At 60.1% G+C, this 15971-nt stretch overlaps 1 protein-coding gene across 12 annotated transcripts in view; it reads left to right on the top strand.

Moving 5' to 3' along the window:
* SHANK2 (SH3 and multiple ankyrin repeat domains 2) overlaps positions 1 to 15971 on the top strand; it is a 500122-nt gene that overhangs the window by 100515 nt on the left and 383636 nt on the right. For 11 of the 12 annotated variants that reach the window (XM_053202783.1, XM_053202784.1, XM_027045494.2 and 8 more), the window contains 2 exons: positions 7477 to 7628; positions 8589 to 8756. In XM_053202783.1, coding sequence (XP_053058758.1) covers positions 7477 to 7628; positions 8589 to 8756 — 320 coding nt within the window. The other variant, XM_053202785.1, reaches the window with a different exon arrangement.

Raw genomic sequence — 15971 nt, forward strand, 5'->3', positions numbered from 1 at the left:
GTCGCTGTTGGTCTTGCACATCCTGTGGGTTTTGACAGACGCCGTGACGTGTCTGTCCCTACAGTGATACACAGACTTGTTTTCCTGCCCAAGAGGCCCTCGGTGCTCCATTCATTCACCCTCCGTCCCCGCCGACGCCCGGCAGACCCCAATGTCGTTACTGTCTCCGTGGTTTTGCTTTTTCCAGGGTGTTGTAGAGTCAGAACCCTATAGTATGTGGCCTTTTCACACTGGGTTCTTTCACTTGGTTAGATGCGTCTGTGTTTCCTCCGTAACATTACGGCGTGGGAGCTCACTTCCCTTTGGCGCTGAACGCGATCCCGTTGTCTGGAGGGACCACAGCTTGTGTGTCCGCCACCTGCTGAGGGGCGTCTTGGCTGCCTCCGGGCTTTGGCAATTGTGAAAAAAGCTGCTATAAACATCCGCGTGCAGGTTTTTTTTTTTTTTTTTTTTTTTTTTACCGTATGTAGGTATAACTAACAAAGAGCGAACACGGCAAGTTTTATTTTTAAAGGCCAAACAAAAGTACGTACAGCCTGCAGAAAGGGCGTGTAGTTAAGATACAAAGCGCTGCAGCAGAGGCCACGTGCGGCCCCGAGACCCTGAGCAGGCAGTGCCTCCGGCCCCTCGCTGTGCCCCAGCCCCGCCACTCTGTCCCCAGCGTCTTCGGATTCCTCACGCGTGTCCGCACGCCAGGCGAGAAGCAGCTGTTCTGGTCGAGGGACAGGGAGGGTCTGGGGACGCCTGGCTGTGTGGGGTGCAGTCGAAGGGGCCTCTGCGGTCTCGGTGGGATGGCGGTACCCACGGGGCGGGAGCGCTGGAGCGTCACCCGGCAGAGCGCATCATGTGTCCAAGGGCGATGCGTCATCCGCCGTGAGGTCTCCGGAAACGCCCTGCCGTGTTAGCACCGCGGAAACTCGAGATGTGGTGTTCTCCTTGTTTTGGACCCACGGGGACGACTCAGAGTTGGCCATAGTGGGCTGCCTCCAGACAACAGCTCGTGTCACCAACTTGTCCCCCTTCTCCTGAAATGGCCCTGGTTTCCACACAGAAAGTCCCATGTTCGGGGCTCCCCCCCCCGGGTCCCAGACAAACTGGTGCAGTCACCCTAGGGTGACAGGGCGCTTAATACCTCTGTGCTTACGTCACAGCCTGCTAAGCGTCCCGTGATGTGTCGAGGGTGTGGAAAGCCTCTTGCGCCTCAGTCCTCTCACGTCCCACGAAGCTGGCCTCTTTGCGCCCCAGTGTCCTCTGGGAGCCAAGGAGGCGGAGCCCAGGTTTGATTGCTCTGAGACCGCAGGATCCCTGCTGTCACCCCCGGGGGGGGGGGGGGGAAGGAGGTGGGTCTCTCTTCTCATACGCGTGCCTGGCAGGACGCAGCCGGGCCTCCGGCTGGTGCAGAGGGTCCAGGACCGGACGGTCTGTGGTCGCTGAGCGAGCCCCCTCCCGTCCCCGGACGGGACCACGGGCTGCAGCACCGTCCCACGTGCTGACGCCACGCCATCACCCTCACCGGCTCTGACAACTGGAGCGGGTGTCCCCGCTGAGTTTGGCGACTTTCACAAAGCCACTTGGCGCGCAGCAGGATCCGCTGAGAAGCAGACTTCTTCGCCCCGCCCCGCCCTGCGCAGAGAGTAGAAAGCAGCGGGCTTCCTAAGGGCAGGAAACACGATGTTCGGACGCGGGCCGTGTCCCTGTGCTCGGGCTGCGTGGTTCTCTGGCGCTTCTGGGCCGCCCGTGGGGCCCCGAGGTCGAGGAAGTGGCCCTTCGGATTGAAGGATGCACAGGAGAGAATTAAATCTCCATGGAACCACCTGTCAGTTGAAACAAGGCGGCCTGTGATCACAGCCAACCGTCGGTGCCCGTTCTAGTGGAAATTTTAACAAGTGACGGCCAAGGTGGTCTAAAGGATTAAAGCCTTGGCCACCAGGGTCTGGGGCTCATCTCCTGCTTTGGCTGGAACCACTGGGACAACGCATGTGGTATTTTGAGCCCCAAGAAGGAAACAAAACGAGCACTTTGAGCGAAAATGAGTTTAGTGCTGTTATTTCGCACCGCGCTCCCCAGCTTGAGGGAAGCCCGGGTACCACGAGGGCGGGGTGTTGATAAAGCCAGAAACGTCTTTCGACTCTTGAAACGTATTGAGAAGTAAAAGACTTCTCCTTGATCGAGTGGGTCTCGCCAGGCGGCTGTGGTGCGATCCAATTTGGAGTTCGTTTCCGGGCCAGTGATCGTAGCTCGTCAGCTTGTCGGGCTGGCGTGGATGGTCATTCATGCCGACGTGTGCTCGGGTCCACCACCTGTCACCGCAGCCTGGCTCCTGGGCGTCCCTACCCAGCTCCCACACGGCCCAGTTAGAAGGCTCCGCGGGCATTCTGGATCCCTGTGCACTGAGCCGGGCCTCCTCCGAGCGCCGGCCTTGCGATCAGAAGAAACGTGTTGGACGTGGGTGGCGACCAGGGTCCGTAAGCGGCTGGCTCCCTGCAGCCGCTGAGGGAATCCCGGGATGAGGCCCTCCAGAAAGAACAGCCATGGGCAACGGGAGAGGGGCAGCTTGAGCAGACGCGCTCTGGAACCTCGTAGACGTCAGTCTGCAGAGGGTCGGGGACTGCGGACGAGGTCTGTGCCACCACGGAGGAGGTCCGGGTCATCTGGCTGGTCAGGCGCACTTCCTGGTACAAAGAGGGCCTGTCTTTAAATGGGAGCTCAGGCACAACAGCCAGTGATGTTAGGGATTTGCTTACTTCCACCCACCGCGTTTCAGTGACGGCTACAGGTGACACATCAAGGTGCTTGCGGTGAAGAGGAAGGACATTAAGCAAGGAAGGAATTGGGTGGGGGCAGGACGAGGGCCCACAGGAGGGGCTTGGCCCCAGGACACCCCCCCCAGGGCTGGCCGGGGGAGAAGAGGTCAGGCTGGGAACGCCTCACAGCGCCCCGGGACGTGAGGTGCACGTTCCTCAGGACGCCAGCCGGGGACAGGTCAGTGGCAGCATTGTCCTATCAGACCATCGCCTGCAGCACAGCCGTGAGCACGTGACTTATGCTAGAGCAGTGTCAGAGCTACAGGATTATTAGGAAGACAGCACAGAATGTTCTACCTGCTCCCCACGGCCCATTTCCCCTGATGATGCTGTTGTACCTGAGCGGGGCACATTTTATAATTAATGAACCAATCCTGATGTGCCGTTCCTAACCGCGGCGCATGCTGTCCTCATATCTCATTAGTAGTTCCTTAATGTCCCTTTTCTGCCCCCGGAGCCCTCATGGAACTTCATTATCTTGTCTCCGTAGGCCCCTCTCGGTTGTGACGGTTTCTGGGGCTTTCCTTGTTTGTGCAGCGCTCGGCTCTTTTGGGGACTGGCCGGGTATTTTGGAGAACGCCCCCCCCCCCCATTGGGGTTTGTCTGACGTTTATGTCATGATGAGACAGGGTTGTGGGTTTGGGCGGAGGGCCACAGAGCGAAGCGCCCTTCCCGTCCCCGTTGCGTCCGAGCACGTGCTCCCCACCTGTCTCGTCCCCAACACGCTGACCTTGCTCACCTGGCTGAGGTCAGTGTCAGGTTCCCTGCTATGCGGTCACTCTTCATCCCCTTTATGGACCATCCTTTTCAGAAGGAAGCCACTAAGCACAGCCCACACCTGATGAGTGGGGAGTGAGGCTCTACCTTCTTGAGGACAGAGTTTCTGCACACGTGATGGGGAATTCTGCCCGGGAGGCTTCTCTTCCCGCCCCCCCCCCCCACCCGCCTTCATTTATTTACTCTTACTAACATCTACTCTGTTAGTTCTATTGGGATGGACTGATGGGTATTTAGTTTGTAATCTGGGTTATGCCCCCGTGCTAGATTTCATCGTTGGGCTCCAGCTCTGGCCACTGACTCCCATGTCCTTTTGACAGACCCCGTCCGTGTGGGTCGTTAGTTTTTGGCCCCTTGCTCACTTCCCGGCACTAGAAGGCACCCCGGGCTCATCCTGTGTGCCTCCTGCCCAGACCTAGACCCCGCCAGTCCTCTGGGAGCCTGGTTTCTCTTCCTGGAGAATGGTCTTAGGGACCAAGATCTGGGTGCTGGGTGTGCTCGGTGCTGCTGGGGTGTCGTTGCTTCTGGGCCCTCAGATGACAGAACAACAAACTCTGTGTGTGTGTGTGTGTGTGTGTGTGTACTAACTCATGCATACGTGCATACCTGCAATCAGTTCTGTATGTAACTGTCTGTGTCCATATGGAGCTCACCGTGAGTCTCCAGCTCTGATCCCCGGCCACACGGATCACCGCCCTCCTTTCCGTGGCTAAGCCGTAACCTCCCCGCTAACAGTGAGAAACCTGGCCGCCGCTCCCTGCCATCTGTTGATCTAATGGTTCAATCCCAGGGCCCGTGTAGAGTGGTTTCAGAGTTGTTGACCTGCACCCCAGGATGGAAGCAGCTTTAGGTGCTGACAGGGCACAGCGCTTCCCCGGGTTCACCTGGCCTTTCATCTTGCAGACCACTTCATCCTGGGTCCGCAGGCCGGCACTCGGTTGCCCCACTCCCTCCAGGGAGGCCGATTCTTCCATTTGGCCTGCGGTTCGACTCTTTTCGTCACGTCCTGCATTCCGAACTGAGATCCCCAGGTCTCCGAGATGAGTTTTTAAACTTCACTGAAAAAATCTGCAAGCCTTGGGTTTCCCTCCCTGTGCTGTGAAGTTTATGATTGTGACAGATGTTTGATCCTGGCATTCACGATTAGAGCGTCATATGGAACAGTCTTGTCACCAAAAACGGTCCTCTGTGGTTTTTTTATCTATTCGCCCCTGTCCCTCTCCGCAGCCCCTGGAACCAGCGATCTGTTTACCTCTGCTATAGCTTCGTCTTTTCCAGAATGTCCTATAATTGGAATCCAGCAGGCTGGCTTTTTCAGACTGCCTTTTCTCATTTAGCAGGATGTGTTCAAGATTCAGCCACATTCTTCTGTGGCTTGATAGCGTGTCGAAGCATGGCTGTTTGTTTTGGAGCCAAAATGCTGCCGGGCCGCTTCCAGGTGAGATGGTATTGTGTGTTCAAGACCATCGGAAAAGATTAGAGCGGTGTCTTCAGGGCCATTTTGAGGTTCCAAAATATTTATTGAAAGCGAAGAAATTGCAAAATGCAAAAACCGAGGAGTATTTTCAGAGAATTACAGTGCAAGGGACCGCCGGTCCCAAGCTCGTTAGAGGAGCGGCCACGTGGTGATCAATGGCACAGACAGTGCAAGCCCCCAAGGGTCACAGGTTTGCAGGTGAGGGGCGAGCGTCTTCTTGGGGCGGAGGGTCCTGTCTCCTCCAGGTGGGGTCTTGTCAGACATCCCCTTCCTCAATGGTCTCTAAGCCGGGGGTCTCTCCTGACCTCCCCGGGTGGGTCCTGGGCAGGTCTGAATGTGGCGAGTCTGGTGCGTCATTCAAGGAGGGCTTCTGGAGCCCTTGCCACGAAACAGCGCGATGTAAACTTAACATCTGCTTTGGAGCACCCAACTTTCGCATCGGCCTTGTGTGGGGAGCCAGATAAGAAAGAAGAATCCTAATCGTTTTGAGGGTCGACCTTGCCCCAGACGTGCATCAGTCCTAAACGGACCTTAAACGCCAGGGGCTGGCTTCCTCAAGTTGCTGTAAGCAATTTGACTCTGAGGGGCACGTGGGTGGCTCAGTCGGTTAAACGTCTGACTCTTGATTTCAGCTCTGGTCACGATCTCACGGTTTGTGGGGTCGAGCCTTGCATCGGGCTCTGCGCTGGCCGTGGAGCCTACTTGGGATCCTCTCTCTCCCTCCCTCTCTGCCCCCTCACTCGAAAAAACTAAACGTTTTAAAAAATTGACTTCGAGGCTTTTCACGCCCTTCACCTGCCACCCAAGGAACCAAGACCTCCCTGGGGCCTTCTAACACTTGCGGCCAGGCCACGGCTGGGGCTGAGGGGGAAGGCCCACGGGCTCCCTCTCCCCTCTCTGCTGGGCGGGGGTCTCTCCCCAAGCTTGCTTTGAATTCACGTCTCCCCATTTCTGCGTGTCTGCCCCCAGGTGGGAGACACTGGCCAGTCTTGACCCCCAGTGCCCCTCGCCGTGGGGATGTTCCCTGTGCAGGAAACATCCCCATCGTCACTGCCCCATTCGCTGCCCCAGAAAACTCCTAATTCACACAAGATCCCTGCCTGAGAGGGTCTTTCTCGTAGGACCGCAGACCTGCGTGTGGTGGCACTCGTGAGCCTCGTCCGTGCTTGGGACGCACGGGGACACATGTGACCAAAGCGGGAGGTGTGCGGCGTCCCTTGGGAGAGGGCGTGTGGGCTGTGTGTCACATTCGCACACAGCCGTGTCCACGTACGCATGCTGGCCACCAGGAGTGGCTAAGCCCACGCATGTCACCGTGGAAAATCCAGGCGCAGGGTGACTCCCACGGCGAATTTAAACGGCGCTCGGCACAGTGCTCATTTGGGGGTAAATTAGCCCAGGGATCAGCAATAGATGGGGCAGGGGAGCTGCCCTGGGGACAGCGGGGATCGCGGCCGAGGTGCGGTCAGAAGGGAATTCAGCCCAGGTCAGATGCCCCGGTCCCTTTATTCTCCAAATGTGCTTCAAGTCAGAATGACTCCTCACCGTCCCGTGCCGTGTGTGCCGTGTCTGGGTCTTGGGGACCTGCGTGCCGTCACATTGCCCTTGGCACTCTTCTGTAAGGTAAACGCCTCTCAGATGAACCGCATCATAACGGTGTGCCTTGCTCGGCCGTGGTGGTGGCGGGCACTCACCGAGAGGGGTGGAGAAGATGGGCTTAGACCAGATGTCAGCGTCCCCATCACAGCCGGCTACAGACTGGCCCAGAGTCAGCTGCACCGGGCGGGCGGTGGGGGACCCTTCCTGACCTTTGTCCCCAGGGGGGCGGGCTTCGTCTTTCCTTCCCCGGGGCTTCCGCCCCAGCCCTCATGCCGGCCGTTTATCGAGCTGAGCCCCTGCCATTGCGACGGCTGTTCGGGTCTCTGCCCGCCCAGACCTCCACGGGGCACAGGCTCCACCCCTCACTTACAGCCGGGTCCTGGCGTCCACCAAGATGCCCGTAAACATCATGAAATTGAGGTGAAAGGCGGGCATCTGCCTTGCAGACCCTCAACTACAGCCCTAGTGGGCCATTCCTCCCAAAAGGAAGCATCTGGATGGTGCTGCGGGATTCTGGGTACCCAGGGCAAGGGCAGCGGGCGGCTTCTCGGACCCCTAGCCCGCAAGGGGATCGTGGGGAAACTCTGGCCCGCCCCCCGTGTTGACTTGCACATGACCCCAAACACCACCTCCGCTGTCCCCGGGGTCACCGGAGTCATGCTGAGTGTGTGGATATTGGGGCTCACGGGCGGGTGGGAGCCGCAGTACCTCTGGGGTCACGTCCTCCAGCTCCTTGTAGACTCTGAACTTGGCTTAGGGAGCCACGGGCCCTGGCTGTCTCCCAAGTGGTTCTGAACTGCGTGTGTTCGGGTCCCGTAGAGACCCCGCTGACCTTAGCCGCTCAGCTGGACGACCCCGCGGAGGTGATCAAGGCTCTCAGAAACGGCGGGGCTCACCTGGACTTCCGCGCCAGAGACGGGATGACGGCCCTGCACAAAGCCGCCCGAGCCAGGAACCAAGTGGCCCTGAAGGTACCTTCCGGGGCCGTCTCGCATGGGGGACGCCTCCTTCCTGTCTGGTCTCCTGCCTGCGCCAGCGTGCCCTGTGCCCACCCCACCACGGCCACCGGAACTGACCCTGAACTGTGTTCCCCCTGAGGTTAGAAAGTGTAGTCTGGGCCCCCCACTCTCTCTTCCTGGGAGTTTTAGAACTTGGTGTCTACAGAAGGTCCCCTGTCCCTCTGGTTCAGTCCGAGGCTTGTGTTTTCAGCCGGGAGGGGCAGCACTGGACGTCACCCACCCTGGGCGGCCGCAGACCCGGACTGAGGGCCGTGAGCCGGCCTCGTGGGCCGTGAAGCCCATCCGGGGTGTGGGCCCAGCCCCCATCCTCCTCACTGCCCCTGCTCTACCTGCCCTGGCCCTGGGTGGGGGGGGGGGGCCTCCAGGAGCCCCGGCGGGGAGGCCAAGTCCTCATCGGCTGCGCCTCGTCCGCTGGCTTCGTCTGAAACCCAGCGTTCATGACGGCGCTTCCCGGGTTTGCCCCCTCAGGGTGCACACTGAGATCGTCCTACGCTGTGCTTTGGGTTGTAGGCGCACCTTCTCTCTTTTTCGCAAAGGCCGCCCTCTCTTTGCTCTCTGCTGGTCCGGGGGGGTCAGCAGGGCACAGGAGGTCTCTGAGTGCTGCAGGTGTGTGTCCGCATAGATGCGTGTCTGTCACAGGTGCGTGTCTGCACAGGTGCGTGTCTGCACAGAGTCCCCTGAGCTCCCGGATGCTCGTCCTGCATGCCGGCACCACGTGCTAGTTCAGGGCCAGAAACCTTGCTGTCTCAAGCTGGCACCCACTGAATTCCGGGAAGCCTGGGAAGGGCTGGAACCAAGGGCCTGGTCAGCCTTGGCCGGGGGCAGAGTGTGACCCTCGTGCTTCTTTCTTGATTCACTCCCTGCCAGAGCGGTCACGAGACCAATGACCACATGTTTGGTGTTTATTTCTAGACCCTTCTGGAGCTTGGAGCGTCCCCGGATTACAAAGACAGCTATGGCCTCACACCCCTTTACCACACCGCGATCGTGGGGGGCGATCCCTACTGCTGCGAGCTCCTGCTCCACGAACACGCGGCCGTGTGCTGCCCGGACGAGAATGGCTGGCACGAGATCCACCAGGTACACGATTGCCGTTCACGGCGTGACCCCTGACGACCCCCCTTGGTGGGGCGGGGCAGGAGTGGTCCACCCGCACCCTCCCAGTAGTTCGTTTGACCCTCGCGGAGTTTCTGAGCTACTTGAATTGGTCGCCAGCAGTAAATTTCTATTTACCTAGAAGTGCAATTTCTGACCTCTCTAGAGAAGCTGCAAGGTTAGGCCGGGCTCTGGCGTTTCCGTAAGGCGGGAGTCGTCGGGAGCTGTGGGCTCTCCGCGTGCCTAGCGTCTTGGGTGCCCCGATGGAGCATGGCACCAGGTGCTTTCCGAGCACAGGCTGCCCAGTGCCGTGCCCGTTTCCATGCCCAGGGCACAAGTTTCCCTGATCCCCCCGGCGACCGTGGGGTCTGGGCTTGTGTCAGCTGCAGTCTCGTAAAGAAACAGAACCCGCCGTGGGACGCCCGGGTGGCTCAGTCGGTGGAGCGTCCAACTCTTGGTCTCAGCTCAGGTCTTGATCTCAGGGTTGTGAGTTTAAGCCCCGCGTTGGGCTCCATGCTGGGCATGAAGCCTACTGAATAAAAAAGAAAAAAAAAAGAATTCCTCCTTGTGGCTCAGATAAAGAGTCTTTCATGGATCAAGGGCAAGGAGAGGAAATTGTGTTCTCAGAAGCAGGGACAGCCGGGGTGGTGGAGGGGACTGTCCGAGCAGAGGAGGGTGGTCCGCGGGTCTGGGACAGCAGACGGGGAGTATCAGCCCCGGACGGCAGGGGGAAAGGGCCGGGGCACGGAGAGGCTCTGAGCCGTTCTCTGGACGCGCGCCGTGACTCTTATCACCTCCCAGGCTGCCTGTCGGTTTCCCTCAGCCACCGTGGCCCCACTTGCCCAGTCCGGGTGGGGTCATGCCCTGGACCCGCTGTGGTCAGAGGGCCAAGGAGTGCTGAGGTGTGGCAGGCACGCCGGGGGGCGCAGGCAGGCCCACCCCCCCGGGCCTCCTGCGTGCTGGGTACCCCCTGGCTCTTCAGCGTCCCTGCGGCCTGGGGAGGCATCCGGTTCCCTCCCGCAGTGTGAGCAGGGCCCGCCGCCCCCTGGGGCCGTGAGAAGGATCTAACGTGAGTCCCTGTGCTCATCCTGCCCTCTTCTCACTCTGGTCCCCGAGGCTGCACGTCTGGGTGCTTCCAGAGTCACTTCTTGGCCTGTCCCAACCCCCATAGGTCCTACCACCGTTCAGGCACAGCGAAGCCAACCCATCAGGAGTCGGCTGCCGTTGGAAAGATGGTGTGTTATTCACAGATCCAAGAGGAGGGGCAGGTGCGGGGGGCCGCACAGGAGGCACCAGGCTGGGTGGGGAAGCAGCAGGGGTGGGGGGTGGGGGGTGGGGGGGAGTGAAACGGGGCCAAGAGCTTTCACCATGGTTCTGAGGGAAGAAGCAGATGGAACAGGACGAGCCGCCTGAGGCTTGGCTAGTTTGGGTAACTTCCGGGGCTCTGGGACACGGGGGCTGTCCCTGGCTGTCTGGGACCTGCCCCGGGCTGATCAGGACAGGTGGGTCATGGCCCTGAGGGTGGGAGCCCAGCAAGACAGGTGGGGGTGATGGCCCTGCGGGGCTCCTTTGCATTTGAGAGTCACCCTCGGGGCGACTCCTTTACTGTCAGGATGCACTTGCCCTGCGAGGGGCAGACCTTCCAAAGCCAGCGAGGCAGGTGTCAGGGCACCAGGAATTCAGAAGATGGGAGTGGGGAGTTGCTACGGCCTGACCGCGGCTGCAGGGCCCCAACTTGGCGGAGTTCTCTGAGCCGGGTTCTCGCCCCCCTGCCCTCAACCGGCTGGAGGCCTCCCAGCTAGGGTCACTGTCCTCTCTGGTGCTTATGGCAGTCTGGCCCCTGGCCTGTCTGTCTCACGCTGAGATGAAGGGTGAGTGTGTGCCTGGGGTCCTGCTGTCGCTGCCTGCAATGCCGGCTCCAGCCAGGATTTCTGGTCCCCAGAAACGTGTGCCGGGTCCCATCCCTGAGACTCGAGCGTGGAGTCAGAGCGAGCAGGCACCGAAGCCACCGAACCTCTTGGTCCCAGGGCCCCAGCCCCTGGCGCCGAGTTTGAGCTTGGAGGCCTGGGCTCCCAGGGCTGCTGTGTCCTGCTTCCTGCCATGCCCGGCAAGATCGTGCGCCGCTCTCCGGTGGTGGGTTTCTTTTTCACAACGTGCGGGAGGGCCGGGTCCTTACTGGAGGTCCCGGGTTATCCAGGGGAAGTGACCCAAGACAAGTCCCTGCCTCCTGAGCCCCGCTGCCTCGTGTGTCCCCGCCGTGACAGGCAGTGAGGGGTGGGTGCAAGGCGCTAAGCAGAGAACAACCCACCGTGTGGTCCTCCGAGATTCTCACCACCGGTCGGCTCTGACGCCGTCCTGATCTGCTTTCTTTGCCCCATCGCTCACACCCTGGAGCAGCCCTAGGAGACACCCGCCGGCCTCCATTACTCAGAGGAGTTCACGGGCCCGGAGAGGGTGAATGACCTGCCCGAGGTCGCGGGGCCAGCAGCTGCCTGAGCCGAGTTCGCTCCTAGCCGCGCTCACACCACTGCGTCTAGGCTTTCACAGAAGCCGCCCCTAACGCCACCGCGCATCCGCGGTGGGGAGAAGCACCTCGGAGTTCCGGGGTCTCGGGTTCTGCCTTAGAAGTCTGTCCCCGTGCCTCGCACCCTGGAGCGGGGACAGCCGTGTCCCAGCCCCCCCGGCTCCGCGCCCTTCCGGGGATCCCGCGCGCCCACAGCCAGGCCAGCTCGCGGGGTCCTGTGGCGGTTCTGTCTGCTTCCCCGGCCAAGGCCAGGTGCTGAACAGCTTGGCGGAGCCCGCACCTGCGGACGCGGAGCCTAGGGACGCCCGCCCCCTGCAGGCCTACTCTGGAAGTGTGCGTTTTTGTCCGCCGCTGGTCTGCACAATCTTTGTTCTTCGGGATTACTCTAACCGCTCAACACGGAGACGGTCAAAAAGTTCGAAGAAGCCGCAGAGGGAAGAAAGCATAAAACACCCAGGTGCATTCCCACAACCCCAGGACATCGGGTTCCGACCTCCTGTGTGCCTCCCCCGCACCCTGGAGGGACCTGAGGACTGTGGGTCTGGTTGTGTCGGGACTCTAGGACATGTTATTGAGGCTGGGCGCTCTGGAGAGGGTGGCTGCCCCCAGGGAGGGGACAGCTGCGGGTGCAGGAGTCGCCCGTTCCCACGCTGGTGACTGCGATGTGGGGCCTCGCGCTCCCCCCCCCCCCACCCCCGGGTCTGGGAGATTCCCTTCCTGTGCTGTCACTCCAACTTAGTCTGGCCTCGAGTTAGCGGCCCCTCACCACTGCCTGGGTCGCCTGAGCAAGCGTCTTGCCCTCTCTGAGCGGGTTTGCTAATCTCTAGAATTGGCTTAGTGATCGTTCGTAGAGAGAGCTCTCCAGTTAAAGGAAAAAATTCACGTAAAGCGCTTACTACAGTTACTTACAGGGATAAGTACACTGCCCTCTTGGCCACCATCATCTTTGCCCGGCCACGCCCCCGTCCCTGTCCTCCTTCCCGGACACGTCCCTGTCCCTGCCTTCCTCGCCTGGCCACGCCTCCATCACCATCTTCCTCGCCCGGCCACGCCCCCATCCCTGCCTTCCTAGCCCAGCCACGCCCCCATCACCATCTTCCTTGCCTGGCCACGCCCCCGTCACGCATCCTCACCCGGCCACGCCCCCATCGCAGTCCTTTTGGCCAGGCCACGCCCAATCGTGGTCATTTCCCCCCCCCCCACCCCGCCCAGGCCAGCATCCAGCGTCATTACCTGGCTGTTGTCAGTAAGAAATATGGATGTCATTTGATTGCCTCAACAGTTCTTTAAAGGACATTTTGTCACTCATCTTAATGTGTATTGGCCGCTGTATATTATTCTAAGTTTTAAGTTAGGAGTTTTAACCTGGAAGAAATGTAACAATTTATGGCCGCGGCTCCCCTCCCTCACCCGGTCCCCCCGCTCCCCCCCCCCCCCCAGGTCCTTGGAGTTTTCCCTGAGCCCCCGTGGTAAGGGGACTGGCCCTGGGGAGGTTCCGAGGGCACTCGTGGTACGGTGTAGTGCCTGGTCTGTTTGTGTGGGTGCTGCGTCCCCAGCTCCCAGCCACACGAGGGCCGGACCGGGGGTGCCTCGGCTCTGCACCTGTGCACCACACGTGCCCCTGAACATGGGTTGGCTGAAGGGGTTAGCCTTCGGCTGGCATGGACTCTGGTCTTCCTTTAAGCTGGGGTTTCCCTAGTGCGCTGGGAACCCACCATGTAGGGGGAGCCTGGGGCTGACGGGAACTCCCACAGGGGGTGGTCAGGTCCGACCAGAGCGGGTGGGAGGGCTTCACGCGCAGCGGAGCATCCAAGCCTGGCCGCGGTGATGGGCGGATGCTGTCTCAGGCCAGGGAAGGTGGCGTCCCTGGCCTCACGGGGTGGGGCGTCACAAGTGCGCCTAGAGGTGGCATTTCCATGGCGCCTGCTTGGGCTTAGCACAGCCCAGCCTGGGGCCGTCGGCATGGGGACCCCAGAACGTTGGTGGAGCCTATCCCTGGATGCAGGAGGCATCCGCACTGTTGCTCCAGTCCAGCCCTCCGGCTCCAACCACGCACGGCGAGCCGCCAAGTCCGCAGGGCCCCAGCAGTCGGAGCTGCAGGAAGGTGCCGCACCTTGCTTTGGGGGTCTGCTACGTACTGACCTGGGGCGTCAGATCCATATCCCGTGCCCCTACCCTGCCCAGATGAGCCAGGATCCCGCTGGAGAAGTGATCAAGGCATCTTTTGCCGTGGGCCTCCGGGGGGACTGAATGATCGTCTTTCCAGCCAGCCTTGATCCTTGGGACTGAGAGGAGAGGAGGCACGAGGAGGGGAGGGGATGGGTGAAGACCCCAGACCGAGATGGCAGGGGCACCACCTTCTCCCCTTAGCGAGAGCCTGCATTCTCCTGGGATGACGTAGGTGAAGTCTCCAGAAACGTCTAATGTCCAGACACCATGTTCTGGAAGGAACAGACCCTGTAGGGAAAGTGGGCAGGTGCCAGGATGCCGAAGCTCCTCTTTCCTTTTGGAGTCCTTAGCATGACACGTTTCCTGCGTCCTCATTTCAGGCTGGAACTTTCAGAGTACTTGATCTGAACTGATCACATTGGTTGGTTAGGGCAGTCGTAACAAAGTCACGGACGAGGAAGCTCACGCAGCAGACGCGTGTAGCCTCCCCGAGGTCCAGGCGTGGGCAGGGCCAGGCCGGGGCCTCCCGAGGCCTCTCTCCTTGTGTGTGGACGGCCGTCCTCTTCCTGTGTCCTCATGGGGTCGTCTCTGTGTGTGTGTCTGTGTCCTGATCCCCTCTTCTTACAAGGACCCTGGTCACACAGGATCAGGACCCACCCTGGAGACTGAGTGTTGTTACCTCAGTCACCTCTGCAAAGCCCCTGTCTTTAGACAAGGTCATGGTCTGGGGTGCTGGGGGGGTCAGGACTCCAACATAGGAATTTGGGAGGACATAGTTCAGCACATTTTCTCCACTCCCCTTGGGCCAGGCAGCAAGACCAGCACTGGCCTTTGAAAGCCACAGAACGGAGGGCCAGGGGCAGCCAGTGGCTCGAGTCAGCAAGCCACGTTTGCTTGTGTTTGGGCGAGAGAGTGTCTGTGCACCGATGGGCACCTCCGTTCCCGACCAAGTGAGGGCTGAAGGGGTGCGAATGTTGTTTTCTGAGCATTTGGCGGTGATGTCCCCGGCTCACGTTGTGAGCACGGGCTATAGGAGAAATGCCTGAGCGTGGTGTGGTTGGAGGAATTTTATTGGTGGCACAGAACCAGCAGAGGCATTTGCTGCGCGTCTGCAATGCAGTGAACTCTGCACTGTTCCCACCGCATTGCAGGACCCCGGGGACGCCTCTCCGCAGGCTGCGCCTTTAGGGCTGTGGCTGCGTCACAGCAGGTGGCCAGCAGGTGGCAGTAAAGCGCTTGAAGGAAGGAGTGGCCTTTTCCCTAGTTTAACTCCAGATTATGGGGTTGGCCAGTGATGCGGCGGGTGTTGGCGTGGCTGGGATGAACCCCACATCTCGTGGGGACACTTCTCCAGATACGCATGCCCAGGAGTTTTGCAGGCAGTCGATGTGGGGTGGAGCCCGACACGCATGCGTTTCCCAGAAAGCGCCCGGTAAAAAACGGTTAAGATACAGGAGTGTAAAAGTGCTTTCTTAGATGTCAGCTTTCTGGCCTCTGGCCTCCCTTTTAAGCTGCATCTCAAAGGCCAGAAGCCACAACACCCTTTCCAAAAGAAAGTGGCGGGGGGTGGGGGGGGGGCAGCTAGTGTAGTTTATCTCGGGGGAGCACAGATTTCTTACTTTCCTGAGCTTTAACGTCTTTGTGTCAAACACATACTGGTTTCTCTTTCTAAATTGTACAGGACTATTTTCGTTTCAAACTTCCGGAAGAGATATAAGAATGCTACAGAGAACCCCGTGCACCTTCACTCAGGGACCACGTTCGAGTCTTGCCCCCATCCGCCCCGCCCCCCAACCATCCCTTGTACTAAAAGGCTCCCCTCGGGGGGCCCCGACGGATTGCCTGCCATCTGGGAGGGTCCGTGGGACCCCTGTGATATCACAGGGCAGGCGTTTTGGAGGTTGCCCCTCAGCTTGGGTGCAGAGGTCCGGGGTGTGCGTTGTGGCAGGAATACTTACCGTAGGGCCGGCATCGTGTTCCTGGCATTCACGTGTTGGGTGGCACGGGGTGACACTGCCCGTCCCTGGCGACGTTAACTCTGACCGCCTGACCGGGTGGGGGGAGTCTGCCAAGCTCCTCTCTTTCCTTCTGTAATGAGGGTTTTGTGGGGTCTGTGAGGCTCCCACAAGTTCTTTCCCCCTCCCCCGTTCACCTGCCGGTGTTTCTCACCTGCATCAACGATCACCATCGCGGCTGCTGACGGTGGGGGGGGGGGGGGGCGGTTTCTGCTCCCATCCTCTGGGGACAGCTGATGAGCCAAGGCCCCTTTGACCTAAGGAACAGAGATCTCAACTCAACCTAGTAGAAGAGATAAAAGCTCTTCCCCGGCTTTGTGTCCTGGGAAGTTCGGGCATCGTTGCGGTTGAGGGGGGCTCTGTCACGGGCTGTGTGCGTGTCTGTCCTTGTCTCGTGTCTGGCCTCCCTCCCTCCCTTTCTCTCCCCGGTGCCCCTTCTCCTTCAGGGGGACCCCAGCAGCTGTAGGCTTTGGTGGGTTTTCCGCCAGCTGT

The sequence above is a fragment of the Acinonyx jubatus genome, chromosome D1 (genome assembly GCF_027475565.1).
Source record: "Acinonyx jubatus isolate Ajub_Pintada_27869175 chromosome D1, VMU_Ajub_asm_v1.0, whole genome shotgun sequence".
NCBI classification, from domain to species: Eukaryota; Metazoa; Chordata; class Mammalia; order Carnivora; family Felidae; genus Acinonyx; species Acinonyx jubatus.